Below are 18,307 nucleotides of genomic sequence, written 5' to 3' on the forward strand. Positions count from 1 at the left end.
AGGGTAGGGACTCTGCATCTCCATTTTCCTGCCACTTCCTGCCTGCAGCTTGCACTCCTCATAGCTCTGCCACCTTTCCATCTCCCCATGGCCCTCCAAATTTCCTAGGGGCATGAGGTGGTAAGGAGGAGGGTGGAGCTGGTAGGAAGTTGAGGACTGGAACCAGTGAGGCACGGGGTGCTTCAAGCAATTGGCATGTTGGAGGAATTGGAGCAGTAGGGGGCAGGGGTTGAGTGATTGGGGAGACTATCAGAGGTTTGGAGCAATGCAGGCTTCTGTTGGAACTGTGCAGGGAAGAACGGAGTGGAAAGGAGGAGGTCAGTGCTATACTGGGGGGATGTTGGGGAACTTCAGTTCTGTCTTCTAAAAGCTCCCCATCCATCAGTCAGTGAATGATAGGCGTTTATCTGCCACCCATCATTGCAGTACTGGATAATGTTTATCGTCACAACACCCCGTGAGATAGGGAAACGCTATCCACTTTTTATTAGTGGGGAACACAGTGACTAAGGAATTTGCCCAAGGTCAAACAGATACATTGTGGTGGAGCAGGGAATTGAACCCAGGTCTCTCATGTCCTAACCACTGCATCAACTTTATCATCATACTCCCCTTTTTCCCCACGTCTGTCGCTCTCTTCAAAAATTATGCTCACTGAGTCCAGGCTGGTCCCCACACTGTTCCTCATGTTTTCCTCAGCTCCTTAGCCTGCAGGTCTCCTGTCAGTACTTGTCCTTCTGTCGGGAGGAGGATTGAGGAGCTAGAAACAGGCTGTGATGGACAAACAGAGACAGGAGATGCAGAGGCAGTGAAGGTACCAACATGCAGCCATTGCATTCTGTGGCTGGAGGAATTATTGCCAAGGAGCCAAAGGCAATGGAGAGGGAGAGCTGGGCGGTGGTACATTGGGGTGATGAGAAATTATTTTTTGTAATTTGTAAAAGAAAATTAAATGCCCAAACAATTTAAGTCTGAATTAAGGTTGCCCACTGGTGCCCCATGCTCTTCCACAATGTGGAGAGTGGCTAATTTTAAACCTCTGAAAACTGGGAAATACAAAATTATGGTAAACACCACCCCTGCATAACAACCTTATCGCTGCCTTCTTGAAATGATGCCGTAGGATGATAATTACACATACTGTACGCAGTGTAGTTGTAGCTGTGTTGATCTCAGGATATTAGAGAAACCAGGTGACGGTAGCTTATATTGGACCAACTGCTGTTGGTGAGAGAGGCAAGCTTTTAAACACTGAGGGCATGTTTACATTATGGACCCTACAGCGGCACGGCTATAGCATTGCAACTACAGCAATGGGAGGTAGATTAGCGATGCTGACTGGAGAAGCTCGCTCATCGGCATAGGAGCATCTTCACTAAAGCACTGCAACACTATACATGGAGACAAGCCCTCACTCCAAGCTCCAGAGACCATTGTCATGCATGTGACCATAGTGCTGAAAATCCGCGTGACAAGATGATCTCTGTGCACTACTACTGACACAACCTACAGAGCTCAGCACTGAAATGAGGCATATTTGATCCTTGAAAATATATGTGCACGCTTTGTCATATCCCAGTAACAGCTCTACTAAGCTGCTCCAACTAATTGCTCCACCTTCAGCACAGCTACACGTAACATAGTGAGCACAGCTGGAGCAGATTCAGATAAATGCTGGAATTCAAATCTGTGTACCACAGTGGAAACAATGGCACATTTTTCCTCATGTCTACTGATTATGGCACTCTCCGTACAGAACCATTCCAAATAGCTATTGTCAGCTACAGTGGGCTGAGTTAAGATCGCAATGCTGGGGTAGTGTATACCTTAACTTTGTATTTCCTGGTTTTCAGAGATTTAACTTTAGCTACTCTCCACATTCTGAAAGGGCATAAGGCACCACTGGGCAACCTTAACTCTGTTTTAATGAAGTTTTGGGACATTTAATATAGAATCACATCAGATGCCTTGGCCACCTTCCAGAAGTTACTGGATTCTAGCAAACTGAACTCACCTAGTAGTTCACAGCTCCATCCGCTATCAGCTCTTCAATACCCACTGAGTTGTATCCACCCTCTGGCCAAGTCCCTCTGTCTAGTTAACAGTGGCTTTGCCCATTCCCCTTCTCTTTTAAGCTTATAGACACTTCTATTACTTTCTTATCATTTCATAAAAGGCTGAACAAGAACCTTGTGTTCTTCTTACTTTCTTTTTAACTTTTCAGAATAACTTTTTTTTGTTCTGATGCTAACCTTGACTTGCCTGTATACCCCAATCACCTTCTACACATTGGCCAGAGTAGGCACGATATGTATTGCCTTACATACCAAAACATTTCAGTAAAAGAATATTACGATTACAGAGTCAATTTCTCAAAAGTTGGGAAATGTCTGAATAACATTTGCCTGCACAATCTTCATTTGGCCGCTTTGTGTATATGCATTGTGATACATTAGTTGCAAGATCACACACTATTTAAAGGTATGATGTTAAATCATGTTAGTTAACACATTCTAAGTAGCATATTTGAGAAGTCTAGTATGGAAAAGGCAGTGTATACTTATACTCAGCTGGTCAAGCCTAGGCTCTGTGCTTGGCTTTAGCTTAGCCACCTAAACGTGTTAAAAGGCAGCGTGTCTTGCCTACACTGAGACCTGGTCTACACAGAGAGTTTATACAGTTATAACTATTGGTTGGAATTTTGAACTTTTCATCAAAATAGTTACATCAATACAACCAGTGTGAACTCAGTTATAAAGGTGCCTTATACTAGTTCAGGTTATTGCCATTCCTGTATGGGAATAGCTATACTTATATCAGCATAAAGGTGTTTTATACAACTGCATCCAAACTACTGGATTGTACCACTTTAAATATACGTGTATGATTAAACAGTATATTTTTTGTATATAGACAAGCTCTGAAGGTGTTAGCTAACAACTTCCAACATTATATCTTTAAACCTTAGTCTAGACATAGCTGAAGTGTTTGAACAGTGCCTACTATAGTATGTGTCGGGAGGGACGATGGGCGGAAATCACAGTCGGGGCCTCTTATCTTACTGTAAGATAAGAAGAGGAGCTAACATGTCTAAAGGAGGAGAATAATTACCAATGAAACATATTAGTAGTTCTATGAAAACTCATAGGGTGAGGATTGTGTTGTCTTTAAGGATCTTTTCAAACAGGACTTGAACTCAGGTCATGTCCCAGAAGAGAGGACTTTTTTTTCCTAGATAACCCAGAATTTTCTTAGGAATTGTACGGCAGTTTCCACTCCTCCTTCATATGTTTGTTAAAACACTACAAATTCTTTCCATTATGCCTGTGATATAGTCAGGTCAGAGAAGAATAATATGTTATGGCCTGGGTAAATGATCACCCTGTGTTATTATTCCCTGACACATATCAAACAATATATTAATACTGCTGCTATGATTCTCTTTCTTATTTTTGAATAAAGGGATACTATAACTTCTTTCCCCACACAAGAAATAATTTTTAATGTCCACTTCCAGATGTTTGGGGATGAGCTTTTCAGTGGCCTCAGCTCAGAATGAATATAAACCAGAATTCCAAGGATATAGATATTTCTAACTCCGAGTTGGGTCTCAAGTGCTTCCAATTTTCCCTCCAGCAAAGAATGATTTTTCATAAGTGATTTTCCATGTTTGGAATCTCTTTTGCAGTTCCTTTGTTCAGACTCCACATGGCCTATTCTCCACTCATTTCCCAGAAATTGACTTTCTTCTCTGCTCAGATGAATTTTTGAAGAGTCAGTCTTTGTATTCAGTGCCAGCATCTTGTCTTTTAAAGAGCTCTGAGTCCTTCTGCAAGAATTTCAGAGGCGCAGGCCGGCACCACTGCAGTCGGTTGTTGTGCAGATCTCCATAACTCATCTGTGTCTGGTCTCTGCATACTTTGTAAAGAGGAATTGATTGGGTTCTTTTTTTCATCCGTTTGAGAGCAAAATGTTGTGTTTAAGTTGCTTTAACTGTTCTTCTCTGTTCTTACAGCCTGTTGGCACCAGGCTGCAACCCCTCCCCACATCACTGTTTTCTGTTTGTAGGGTAACCTGGTGTTTGTTCTAATACAGTTTGTGGCTTTTGAAATAGTTTGCCACAGTAAGTATCCCAAAAAGCACGCATCTCTGCTATGAGCCTATTTAGCCTACTGATTATAGTGTCAATGAACCAACATCTGAGATTCCAAGCTTGGTGGTGATAAAAATGGTTCTCCTGATTTTTTCATTTTAATTTCTTTTTCCTTGAAGCCTTGTAAGGAAAATATGCTTTAGTTGACTCTTAGCATGAAAAAAACTGCCCAATAGTGTTTTTTTTTATTGGTTCGGCATGTTGTATGGAAAAATAAGATTTAGAATGAAATGCAAGTCAGTAATGTGAGTTCTCTGGAAGACCAATTACATGTAGATAGAACCTACTTTGTTTCACATTTCTTTTTGGTGCTGTACAGGACAAATGGCCTTTCAGAAGAACATGTCTCTGTATTCTTTACTAGTGTGGTTAACATCAGTTCTTTGGCTGACATAATCACATATACAATATTATAAAAAGCTTTGTGAAGACTATTGATTACCAGGTTATTTTACCTGTTCCTTCACACATCTCCAGTCTGAGTACTTCAAATGTGATAAAACAGAACAAATAAAAGTATGATATGAAAAATTGTGTTAAGCTATTTTCCCCCAGTACCTAATGACTGGGGGAAAAACGTTCCTATAAAGGAGGTAAAAGCAGACTGAAAGCACTTGAAAAGCAGGAGTTATTGAAAGCCAAATACCATCTGTCTATCATAGGGTTAATCAGATACAGGGTTATTTTTCTGAACAGTTCTTTTCTTGGAAAAAAATCTGTCAGGAAATAGTCGCCAAAGTTAGCTTTGCTTTAAAGTTCTCTTAGCCAGACCCAGAATACTAGGGTTGTGAAAATCCTCTGACTATGAAAGTCTTAAACTTTTCTGCTGTTGTAAAGCAATGAACATCTTAAGTACCCAAAGCAGTACGCTGAAAAAATACTCATACCTTATCTGAGAAAATACCATGTGCACACTGTTTCCCTGATTATTATTTTTTTAAAGAGATTTTGCCCTGAAATGATTGTGGGCTACATTGTCTGTTTTATTTAGGTCTGTTTTAATCTTTTGAGAAAATAAAAGTAAAGAATCATTACTTGCAGGAAGAGTTGTCCCAAATACTGTTTGAAAATGGTGATCTCATTTTTGCCTATTCTAAAATGTACCATCAAAAATATATATTGTGTTGTCTGGCTTTACATAAAGTGTCATAATCACTGACATTACTTCTGAACTTCATCTGTGCTTGCAAAATGCCCAAAGATCTTCTTTCCCACCTCCCACACGGCTGTTATGGCTTTGTCCTCCTTGCTTCATTTTGATAATCCTAGGTCATGTCTACACTATGGATACTAAAGGGGCAGAGCTACAGTGCTGCTGTAGTGTCCTAGTGTAGACGCTTTCTGCAACTACAGAAAGGGGTTTTTTTCCCATCACTGTAGATAATCAACCTCCTTGAGTTGTAGTAGCTATGTTAACATAAGAATTCTTTCATTGCCTCACCACATCTACACCAGGGGTTAGGTCGACTTAACTGTGGTGATCTTTGGTGCGAATTTTTCACATCCGGGACCACTGTAACCATGTCAGCCTAATTTTTAAGTGTAGTCCAGGTGTCAGTAAAATTGGGCTCTTCCCAGTATAGGATTATTTTACTTTGTTAATTGTGTCTACAATTCATAGACAGATTTAGGAAGAATGTGTATATATGTCTCAGTAAGAACTAAATCTTACCCTGGGTGTAGTTTCATGTCTTAAAAGATCATCCTTGGACAAAGATCACAACTTCTGATTGCTTGTGTTTGTTTTGTTTTTCTTCTAAAGAATGTGCAGAGAAATAAAAACTAGGCTGTCATCACATAAAAGTCCAGTACATTTTATAAAAGGAAATTGGCCAATGGTGTGTGAAAATGACTGGTGTTAACCATTTGATAGAGAGAGAACCTCTGCCACATTCCCGTTTGGGTAGGGTGCATGAGATGAATATCGTTGCCGCTTTTCAACCTGAGCATCTAGGCAGAGTTCGCAACCCTGAGGATGATCTAGTTCAGGGGTGTCCAATCTGTGGCTCTGGAGCCACTTGTGGCTCTTCAGAATTTAATATGCGGCTCCTTGTATAAGCACCGACTCCAGAGCTGGAGCTACAGGTGCCAACTTTCCAATGTGCATGAGGGTGCTCACTACTCAATCCCTGGCTTTGCCACAGTCCCCACCCCCAAGCCACCACTTCCCATGCCCTCCCCTGAGCCTGCCATGCTCTCATTTCCCCCCGAGCCTCCTGCACGCCATGAAAGAGCTGATTGGGAGGGAAACGGAGGTGCTGATCAGCAGGGCTGCCGGTGGGTGGGAGGCACTGGAAATGGGGGAGGGCTGATGGGGGGCTGCTGATGTATTACTGTGGCTCTTTGGCAATGTACTTTGGTAAATTCTGGCTCCTTCTCATGCTCAGGTTGGCCACCCCGATCTAGCTAGAAGTAGAAATTGATGGAGTCTGGTATTTTCTTTGATGCACACTTGTTTCTTTACAAGGAATCTACAAAGTCCTGTGTCTCTGAACACAGAAGACACAAAGAACAAAAGAAGTAGTTTCGTAGTGTACAGCCTCCAAGACTTTTTAGCCAACACTAGACCCAAAAGTGCTCTGTCAAGCGTTTATCAGGATCACACTCAGCTTACAGGCTCCTGTTTGGCTTTCTTGCTGCTTCTTTTCTCTCTCTCTTTGTTTCTCTCTTCCCTCACGTACATCCCTACGCAGAACAATGCTCATTGAAAAGTTGCTAGACAGGAACACGTATCTTTTTTAGGAATTTCTCTTAATATCCCAAAGTTACACCCTGGTTTGTATCTTTTAACATTTCTTTTTCCTTGTGCAAGACAATCAATGATCTTCCACTTCAAGCTCTTTTCAGCAGTTAATGTAGCGTTTTCTTCTTTCTTACCCTTCCCTCACTCCCACTTGGGTTCAGTTACTTTGCATCCTCTGAGGTGCAACTTCTGGCTGATGTCAATTCTAAACTGAGCTCTCCCTTATGAGTTTACATTGTACTTGGGTAGAGCTGCCAATAGCATCAAACCTATAGAGCTGCTCTGAAGCTCTGTACAGGAAATTGATCTAGCTTTGCCATTATGGGTAATCTGAAATTGCCAAGAAACCTAATAAAAATATACTTTCTGAAATATTTAGTATGTTTCATTTTCAAAGTGTTATCAGACGATCAACTAACTAATCATTGCCTTTAAATAAAAATTAATGAGATGGGCACAGATGACGAGGTAAAACCCAGATTTTATTACAAGCAAAAGTGTTAAATGCATTTAGTGTTTGCTCATCTCTCTTTACTCGGATATTTTATTCCAGGTGGTGCATTACAAGAGAAATTCTTTTCCTCTCCAAGTTCTATTTTTCAGAAATGTCCTTCATTAAGAATTATGTTTTGTGTCAAAGTAGTAATGAACTAGCTACCTTTGCCCTTGTTACATTACAGCAGGCCTGCAGGGGAGTAAACATTTATAACAGGCTTAACAAATAAAATCTATGTTGAATCTATCATTCATTGTTCGTCACTTGTTTTTGGTGGTGTAAAGTTACTTTAATCTTATTTAGGGTGGGGGAAATGATGCTGCTTTATGTAAATATCCTTGCATTTAATCAATTTCTCAAATATATTGCTTCTAGGTTTACAGACAAGACTGTGAAACCTTTGGCATGGTGGTGAAGATGCTGATTGATAAAGATCCTTCATTAGAAAAGTCCATTCAGTTTGCCTTGAGACAAAATTTGCATGAGATAGGTGAGCGATGCATTGAAGAACTTAAACATTTCATTGCTGAATATGATGCTGCCAATCAAGAGTTAGCAGAGTCCTTTAAAGAGGGTGCATATTAAGAACAAAAAATATGCTTTTAGACTTTCCATATTGTATATGCCGTTAATATATAAATATGCTTTTTGTGGAGAAGGGGAATACTTGCTGGAGATTTGAACCCAACGCTCATGTTCCTTCATAGTAGATGACTATAGATTGTTCATTGCCCAGGTCATTTAACTGTGTTCTTCTAATGTGTATTTGTTTTGTGACATTTATTCCTTTGAAAAGGATACATGTTTCAATAATGATGTAAAGTGACAAACTATTTTTGAAAGCCTTTACACAATTACCTAGAAAAAAAGATTTGTTCCACGTATGTGTACTTTTGTTTCAATGTTTAGAAGTGTAAGTAAGCAGTGTATTTTTATTAAAATAACAAAAAGCAGTTCTTCATTCCTCAGCTTATATTCAAAAACATGGATGTTCTCTTGTTTATACATGCTATAGAAAAACTTCCAAGGTTGTTCATGACCATACTTTACTTTTATCATTTATTTTTGGCATGTGGTTTTGAAGTTCAGGTCCATTCTGAAAAATGACATCTGAGGATTCCTTGTTTGACTCAGTGACTGCCAGAACAATTTGCTCACTTGGGAAAGGAAGTGATGTCTTTTCTAATTTTAGCCCTTCAGAATCTACTTAATATCCTAAAGACAAGCTGGGTTGTTTTCGTCTCATGTATCATCAGTATAAAACTGGTTAGGTAGGTGAATTTGGCTTTCAGTTACATCTGTGCAGCTGAGGGCAGAATTTTCCCTGTGGTTCAAATTAGTTAACAGTTCTGTTTGATACTTAGAGCAATACAGGGCTAACTATAATTGTAACAGAAGAAAACCAGATCCACTGGGCAACAGAGTGCTAAATAAAAAATAAAAAATTCTGAAACATGATTAAGATCAGTTTGTGGTACCTTGTTACAATTAAGAGGCTGCATCTTCATTTTTAAAAAGAGATAGGCATATTAGAAACATTCCACCTTAGACAGTTACAAAATTTGTAAGACATATTACACAAAGGTTAGATACAAGGAGCTTAGCTCTGCATCTACTATCTGTATTATATAACATGTTTGAAACAAAATGAAAAGAGCTAATGACTCTAAAACAGACCACTTCTATGACATGTAGGCTGCTTCACCTAACAGAAATACTGTGAGCCCCATTCTGCAGTCAGTCATGTGTAGTATCATTAACTTTATTGGGACTACTTACAGGGGAGTAAACTAATGCATGGTAATCATTTTGTATGTAGAAGTTGGTGTGTACTCATACCCACCATTACCATTCTCCACAATGGATTTCACCTTTCTGATACAGGAATTCAATAAACATGTCTACATCAGACTCCTGCTATGGGTCTGGTTTGTTTTAGTGTCAGTGCCTTTGCTTTAGACTGACTCTTCTGTGATAACAAATTTATCTAACGCGCTTCACTATTCATACAAAAACTGAAACTTTTTGAGAAATGGCTGAATTTTCCTCACTAATTATGTTTTAAGCATTTGAAAAATTCTGTCATTATTAGCTATGAGTACTTTCGTAGCAACATCAGTGTTAAACATACGTTTGTACTCATGGTTAGAACTCTTAAGGTTATAAGCACTGAAAAAAAATTAGGAATATTTGTTTAATAATAATACGTTATGCCTACTGTTCTTGTCAAGAATGCCTGTTATTACTGTACTTTAATTTCAGTATTCTTCATGAAGGAATATTTTCCTAATGCTTAATTTGCAAAAAAAAAGTCTATAAAATTAGAGAATATTGTGAGCACGTGCTTTATTTTATGAAAATCTGTTTTACATAAATTAACTGTTTCTCAAATCAGATTAAATCTAAGTGATAGCAACAAAGAACACCTAGTGTACAACTTAATGTGGTTTTTCTAGAATTGGTATTACTGTAAAGTTTGCTAACCTGAAATTCACATTGAATGCTAGGTTGCTGTCTCCTCTCCCCGCGCACCCCGGTTCTATGCTTGTTTCAAGACTTAATGCTTAAAACCCTTTGTGTGCTTTAGCTATTCACAATGTTGATATAAGTGAGAAATTAATGTCCCTGCAAATCTAGTAAATTTAAAGCAAGGAAATGGCCTCTTCTGCTATGCATATAAATATACACAGAAGTGTGTGCATTTGTTTTGAGTTTTATATTGTGAAAATACAGTAGGGTTGTCTTCTGCACTGAGGAATCTGCATTGTAGACAGAGGTGGGTGGGGACTAACTGGGAGATGGTGTCAGGGCAACGAGATTATTGGTGGAAGTGGACAGAATCTGCAGTGGATAAGGTGTAAGTCTACTCTGGCTTCACCCATAGCATGTGAACAGGTGAGCTAGTTAAAGCAAAACTTGTTTCTAGCATTCATGAATGTGCATATACCCTTAAAATATGGGAACAGTGTAAATGCGGTGTTGTCTGCCTGAAGGTGTACACAGCCTGAAACAATAGGTTTGAGAGGGTAGGAAATGATCTGTTAATTTCAGTGGGTTGTCAGCTTGAAATTTGGTTATAATTTAAATGCTTAAATGTGTCACTGCAGATTATTTTCATCTTGTGTATGGATCAGTGGCCTCTGCAGTGAAATGGAATGCACCAGAGAGCATATGGCTTGAAGATATGGCCCCTTCTCTCTGCTGTCCAAGCCTAATTTTATTTTTCCTCAGAGAATGGTGCAGGGAAGCTACCACATATCCCATTCGCCATCAGAGACTCAAAGTCCAAGCATCCTCTAGGATAAGGGTACACTTTATGCCAGTGCAGCCTATCTGCACTAGGCGGTCTGCACCAGTTGTAATTAAAGGAATATCACTTTCGCCAATACAAGTTTACTTTGCTTGACCTGTAAATACCAGTGATTAGACACTAAGTATCTTTGTTATTGGGGTGGGGGGCGGTAACAGAACCAGTTTTTAAACTAAAATAACCATGATGCATTGGCCACCCTCAGCAAGATATACAAAACATCACTTATTTGTCAATCAAGAGATGCTTCATAAGTTACTTTAGGGCTAGTGTGGTAAGCCCCTTTCAGTGGGTAATTCTCATACCTGCTCACAAGCTGTCTCCTCTTCCCTACCCCGCCCCCGCCCCGAAGAGGAGGATGAGTATCATTTTTCATTCTCTTCTGATGATTGGAATGTTTCACCTGCTTACCTTTTGGGGATATTTTTTATAACCTGTATATATTTGGAAGTCAAGTCAGACATAGGGGGTAAATATAGGCATGTTAGTTGAAAAGTCCCTAATTGGTACCACTGGGCCTGGTCTCATTAATTTTATACATATAGACAAACTGCTTGGCCTCCAGGGCCCTACGACTGTATCCTTATATAGACTCATGGCCTTTAGGGTCAGAAGGGACCAAATATGATCATCTAGTCTGACCTCCTGCACAAAGCAGGCCACAGAATCCTACCCATCCACTTCTATAACAAACCCCTAACCTATGTCTGAGTTATTGAAGTCTTCAAATTGTGGTTTGAAGACCTCAAGCTGCAGAGAATCCACCAGCAAGTGACCCATGCCCCACGCTGCAGAGGAAGGCGAAAAACCTCCAGGGCCTCTGCCAATCCGCCCTGGAGGAAAATTCCTTCCCGACCCCAAATATGGCGATCAGCTAAACCCTGAGCATGTGGGCAAGACTCACCAGCCAGCACTCAGGAAAGAATTCTCTGCAGTAACTCAGATCCCACCCCATCTAACATCCCATCACAGACCACTGAGCATACTTACCTAAATCAAAACATTCCTCAGCTTTGGTTTCCAGGGTTAGATCATCTTCAGCGCAGGATGCACCTATTATGCAAAAGTATTCACAGCAATGTGTACATATTGTTGAACCAGACTCTTCTCCACATCGATCTCTGGGTGAACATATACTTCAGTGACAGGTTTCTGAAACGATTTCAGAGTATATTCCATCCTCTTCTTCACAGAATGAGGTTATGGCTCCTCCTCAGTTATCGTCATTAGATAAGTCATTTCGAGACTTGGTCCACTGAATGGCAGAAGCTTTGGAGATCCCTGTTCAGACTGCTCAAGAAAAAGGACATAAGTTACTGGACATTTTGCATCCATTTCTACCAGAGAGGCTTGCTCTACCTATAAACAAAGGCTTGTTAGAGCCAACCCCACTCTTATGGTAGACTCCAGCATCTAGACCACCCACTGCTAAGAGGTGAAAACAGGTATTAAGTCCTTTCAACAGGCTTCTAATATTTCTACACACAGACTTCTCCAGGGTCCTCAGTAGTGACAGCAGCACACAAAAGTTGAAACATTAGTCCTTCAGTACTACTCCAGAGGAGAAGGAGCCAAAAAAATTGACTTTTTAGGAAAGAAGTCAGCTAGCCTTCAACTCTGCATAACTTGATGAAAGGGCCTCATAGTTTGCTGTGATTACCTTATGTGGGACAAAGTTACTGAGTATCTTGATAAATATTTAAATTCCTCTAAAGTCTGACAAAAGTTCATCTTCCTATAAGTCCTTTATGCTGCTGAAACTGCAATAAACTGATTGGAGACAAGAAGTACTATGCAACGTGCATGATGGTTCTGGTCTTCTGGAGGTTCAAACTATGTTGGAAGACCTTCCCTTTGAAGGGAATCATCTAGTTCAGTCATTACCTACACTGAAAGGCACTCGTACTACGTTACAGTCATTAGGCATCCACACTTCCAATGTAAAGAGAGAGACAAGGTGGGTGAGATATCTTTTATTGAACCAACTGTTGTTGATGAAAGAGAGAAGGTTTGGAAGTTGGTCCAATAAAAGATCTCACCCACCTTGTGTCTCTCATATCCTGGGAACAACATAGCTACAATAGTACTGCAAAATACAAAAAGAAGCATACTCAGATGAATCAGCCTGTCACTACTCCTTTTAATCATCCTTATCAGAGAACAATGGATTTTTTAAAGAAGAAACAATGTATTCAAGGAAGACCTTAATTGACATCAACTGCCGCTAAGACAGGCTTTAAAAAGTTGTTTGATGGTATAGAGAGGACTGTTAACCAATCTTGGAGGGTCTGTTTTTCCTACCTCACCCCTTTTTGGGACCATTTGTATTATTTCCAGGAAGCGATGGAGTAGTGTCACCAGCAGCAGATAAGTATTGGAACTAATTCAGAAAGGTTATTCTGTTTAATTCCAAGACATTCCCACCTTCCGTTTCAGGGACCTGTTTTATAAGACTCCTTCACACAAGATGTTGAGTGGCTGTTGGCTCTTGGTGCTATGCAGAAGGTTCCCTCCCCAGTATCCGAGAAGGAGATCTGTTCCCGATATATTCTAGTCCCCACAAAGTTGGGAGGCTGGTTGGACCAGTATTGGACCTGAGAGTTCAGATTTCAGTTAGCCAGTTCAGATTTCAGATAGTAACCCTGTTCTCCACCCTTCCTTCCCTAGATCCTCTAGACGAGTTTGCAACTCTCAATCTACAAAATGTATATTTCTGTCCATCCAGCAGAAAAGTATTTGCCTTCTGTAGTGGGCAATGCACATTACCAACACAGGGTGCTGCCTTTTGGATTGTTGATGGCTTCAAGGACTTTCACAAAATGTCTGGCTGTGGTAGTGGCACATCTCAGAAAGAAATGTGTTTTGGGTTTACCTAATCTTGATAATTGTTTGATAAGAGGACAGTCTCCAGAGCAGGTGCTAAGCAGTGTCCAGTACCTCATACATCAGTTCTCCAGACCTGGACTGAGTGTGAAACATGAAAAAAATCATTTAAACCCAGCAAAAAAAGATAGCACATACTGGGGCTCTCCTCAATTCCATGATGGCTCAAGATAGCTGCTGCAGACCAGATTTGTCAATATATTAAAGTTGATCAACCAACTGCAAAACAATCCATGTACTACAGCAAGGATATGTCTCTGGTTTTAGGTCACATAATTCATGTACTCTGGTGACCTGTTCAACAGACTGGATCTTTGTTGTCTTCAGGGGTGCTTAAGGATGGTCTTTCACCGTGCTGTTCTCCAGACAGACCTGCAGATACACAGACCTCAAGAAGTTTTGAACTCCCTCAACTGGTGAAAAGATCTACATCAGGTCTGCAAGGGAGTTCTGTTCTTCCTAGCACTTTCCAAAGTCAGCAGTGACCAATGCTTCAAAATTGGTGTGGGGAGCCCATCGCAGCAATCTCTGATTTTAATTTAAATCAGTCCACTCACCTTCTTTTGCCCAAAGCCTCATTAACCAAGGATAAGGCTACTATACATACTCTACATGTTCTCCAAGCTCAGTGGTTTACTTATCTAGAGCAAAACCATCCAGGCAGTGCCTTAGGCTATTTATTTCAATTGCCAAGATCCAAGGATCAAGCAATCTGAACTCAGAGAATCTCTAATTGGGTGTCACATTGTATAAAGTTACATTTTGAGGTGGCCAATTTAGAACTCCTAGGCCAATGATCTTGTGCAGGAAAGGAACAATTCCATGGAACTGATGTATCCAGCACACCATAACACTAACTGTAGTTCACCTTCCAAGCGTAAACAACACACTGGCAGACCATCTATGCAGACATTTTTCTCAGAATCACGAATGGTCCTTAAAGGATTTGGTGATCCAGTTCATTTTCAGTCAGTCAGTTTCTTGCCATATAGATTTGTTAGCAACCCAACAGAACAAGAAATGCAAAGTATTTTGTTTCATGGGAAAACAAAGACTAGGTTCTCAAAGAGATGCCGTATTAATCCCCTGGACTCAGGGCCTGTTATATGCTTGTCCTCCCATTCCTCTGATCCCCAGTGTGTTAAGGAAGGTCACATAGGACAAAGCCTCAGTCACCAGTCCAAGCAGTACAGAAATCAGAAATATCTTAGTGACACTTCCAATATCTCTACTTCTCCTACCAGACTTAATTACCTAAAACAATAGGAGAACATTTCATCCAGAGTCCCATTACACCTCACGGCTTGGGAACTGGCTGGCTAACAGACCTGGACAAGAATTGTCCTGTTGATGTACAGAGCATATTGATTCAGAGCAGAATGCTGTCCCCAAGGACTATATAGTGCAGAATGGAGGTGTTTTTCATCCCGGGCTTACCAACATAATCTTTCCTCACAAGAGAAAGCCACTCCTCATATCCTTGAGTATCTATCAAACTTAAAGAGTTTGGTTTGTTGCTATGCTCATTACGTGTTCATTTGACTGCTCTCTCTGCACATCATCCACCAATTCAAGATCATCCAGATTTTTCCTCCTCATTCAGTTAAAAAGTTTGTAAAAGGTCTTCTGAGATATTTTCCTCTGCTAAAACAACTCCCTCCATCTTGGAATATTAAAATGGTCTTTATCAGTCTGATGGGACCTCCGTTTGAGCCATTAGCCTCATGCTTGTTACTCCATTTCTCTATGAAAATCGTATTCCTAGTTACATACAGGATCTGTGAATTGCAGGTTCTTATGGTGAAATCCCCATGTACGATTTTCATAGGGATAGTTTCACTCTGGCCATACCCTGAATTTCTTCACAAAACACTCTCTCACTTAACTCCCAGGTCACATTCTACCAGAGTACAGGTTGCTTCTGCAGTATCTGTTAGGGCAGGGGTGAGTAGACTACAGCCTGTGGGCCACATCCAGCCCATCAGAACATTTAAGTGGACCCTTGAGTTCTTGCTGGGGAGCAGGGTCAGGGGCTCTCTGTGCGGTTCCTGGAAACAGCGGCATGTGCCCTCTCCAGCTCCTATGCCTAGGGGCAGGCAGGGGGCTCTGCTCCCTGCCCCAAGCGCTGCCCCCCCTCCCCCAGCTCTCACTGGCCGGGAACACCTGCAGATGGGGGGAGTACGCTACTTGGAGTAGTATACAGACTTTTGTTAGCCATTACTCTTTAGTTCAGGCATCTCATTCAGGTGCCAAGTTTTGGAGGGCTATGTTGCACTGGGATAGCTCAGTGGTTTGAGCATAGGCCTGCTAAACCCAGGGTTGTGAGTTCAATCCTTGAGGGGACCATTTAGGGAACTGGGGTTGTTGTCTGGGGTTTGGTCCTGCCTTGAGCAGGGGGTTGGACTAGATGACCTCCAGAGGTCCCTTCCAACCTGATATTGTATGATTTAATTAGGCTTGCAGTACCATCCCCCAACCATGACATACTACTTGTGTCTCACCAGAAATGAAAGACATGTAAAAAAGCACTTGAGTAAATGGAGTTCTTTGATATGTGGTATTTACATGTATTCTACAACCCACCCTCTTTTCCCATCTGTCGAGTCCGATAACCTAACCTTGATAGTGGCATCAAAAATGAGGGTCAGCTGGTTGCTCCATCCCCTCCCTTACACCCACAAGGGGGCTGTGGCTCAAGGTCAGCAGAGGAGCAGATTCAACCAATGGATACTATTGGCTGAAGCATTCCGATCTCCAGTGCATGGGGTGCATGCATGCTAGAAGTGGAATACATGCAAACACCATGACTCAGAGAACTCCAGTTACTAAAGGTAAGTAACTTTCCTTTAGGTCAGTGGTTCTCAACCTTTTTGGGCTCAAGATCCATTGTGAATTTCCACTGTGAACTCTGTCACGACCCAGGAAATAGTGTAGGGTGTGGAGGCCCTGGGGTGGTTTCGGTTGTAGCCAGCCTCCAGGGGTTGTTGGGTCCTGCCTGGCACTCAACCCAGAGTAGCAGCTCCTGCAGTTCCTGTGCTGTCGGGCTGGCTGGGCTTGGCTCTCCACTCCAGGTGTTGCAACCTCCAGGGTTGCAGCATCACTTGGGTTTGGCTCCACCCCCTCAGACTGGACCAAATTTGTGAGTGGAGTTGTGACCTGGCTCATGGGCCTACCCAAGCTCCTGTCATCATGGCAGCTGGGCCAAACCTGAGTGGTGCTGGGACCCCAGAGGTTGCAGGGCCTGGAGCAGGGAAGCGAGACCAGACAGTCCAAGGGGACAGGAACCACAGGAGCTGTCACATGACCCTTTGAATCATTGTGGTGAACCAGTTTTGGCTCCTGATCCTCAGGCTGAGAAACCCTGCTTTAAAACACTCAGAGGCGGGAGACCCCCATTCAACCTTTTCTTCCCCATCAGAGGGGGGGATTGAAGCCAGTACTCCCACATCCCAAGCGAGTTCTCTACTCACCCTGGCAATTTTGTGTGGAGTGAGACAAGTGACTCATTCTCACAAGAAACATCTTAGGTGCCTAAGCCACTTGACTCCAGGAGAGGAGTTTCTGGGTGTGGAGCTCAAGTAAAGCTAGATACCTCTCTGCAGCCCACACTTACATGCCTAGCTCAGGGAGGAAGGGTTTAGAATACACCCTCTCCTTGGCTAGCTTAGGTGTGCTTTTATGGACTGCATTCTTATGCTCCTTTTCTTCCCATGCGCTTTATGGATACCATTGTTGTTCCAGTTATTTTCTAGCTTCTAAAAAGTAAGGTGCTGCAATGCCAAGTTTCTTTGTGGATCTGGGGCCTTGTCTCCTTGTAGGATTATGTAGCGATCTTAATCATTGTCCAGATTGAGTGGCTGACCTCAGCACACGTAGTATTTAGTAGAACAGGGGTCAGCAACCTTTCAAAAGTGGTGTGCCGAGTCTTCATTTATTCACTCTAATTTAAGGTTTCGTGTGCCAGTAATACATTTTAATATTTTTAGAAGGTCTCTTTCTAAGTCTATAATATATATCTAAACTAGTGTATGTAAAGTAAATAAGGCTTTTTAAATGTTTGAGAAGCTTCATTTAAAATTAAATTAAAAGGCCGAGCCCCCCGGGCCAGTGGCAAGGATCCGGGCAGTGTGAGTGCCACTGAAAATCAGCGCGCGTGCTGTCTTTGGCACCCGTGCCATAAATTCTACTACAGGGGTAGGCAAAGTAGTTCAAAATCTCCAGAGATTAAGCCCTAGCTTTAATGAAAAAACAGAGGAAGAGTGTTTTGGCAAACTTCTGCAACATCCTCGACAGGCTTTATGTCTCCTTATGCTCCAAAGATTGTTTTGGCCCTCTAGGAAGTCTTACATTAGTATATTACTCCTGAGGGAATTCTGTGCCAAAAAAAAAAAAAAAAAATTCTGCACACAATTTTAAAATTCTGCATATTTTATTTGTCAAAATAACACTATATAATCATGTCAGTTTCACTTATTTTGGTAATTTATATCAAAATACTTACGTAAAAAAAAAATTCCTCCAGGAGTAGAGAGTTAAAGAAACTCCTACAAACAACCCAATTCCTGTTTCTCTTTCCCCTCCCCCCAGAGCCCAGCTGCATGGCCACATACCCCCACTCACTTGCTCCCCCAAGAGCCCATATGCAGTGCACCTCCAGCCCAGACACACACATCTCCGGCTCCCCAGAGTCTAGCTGCAGGGTCTCCCTCAGCGCAGATACTC

At 41.5% G+C, this 18,307-nt stretch overlaps 1 protein-coding gene across 15 annotated transcripts in view; it reads left to right on the plus strand.

Moving 5' to 3' along the window:
- Positions 1 to 10,093, plus strand: part of PPHLN1 (periphilin 1) — a 133,587-nt gene extending 123,494 nt beyond the window's left edge. For all 15 annotated transcript variants that reach the window (XM_032804602.2, XM_032804612.2, XM_032804609.2 and 12 more), the window contains one exon: positions 7,768 to 10,093. In XM_032804602.2, the coding sequence (XP_032660493.1) occupies positions 7,768 to 7,977 (210 nt within the window). In that variant the 3' untranslated portion in view covers positions 7,978 to 10,093. The remainder of the gene's footprint in view (positions 1 to 7,767) is intronic.
- Positions 10,094 to 18,307: the final 8,214 nt, after the last annotated feature.

The sequence above is a fragment of the Chelonoidis abingdonii genome, chromosome 1 (assembly GCF_003597395.2).
Source record: "Chelonoidis abingdonii isolate Lonesome George chromosome 1, CheloAbing_2.0, whole genome shotgun sequence".
NCBI classification, from domain to species: Eukaryota; Metazoa; Chordata; order Testudines; family Testudinidae; genus Chelonoidis; species Chelonoidis abingdonii.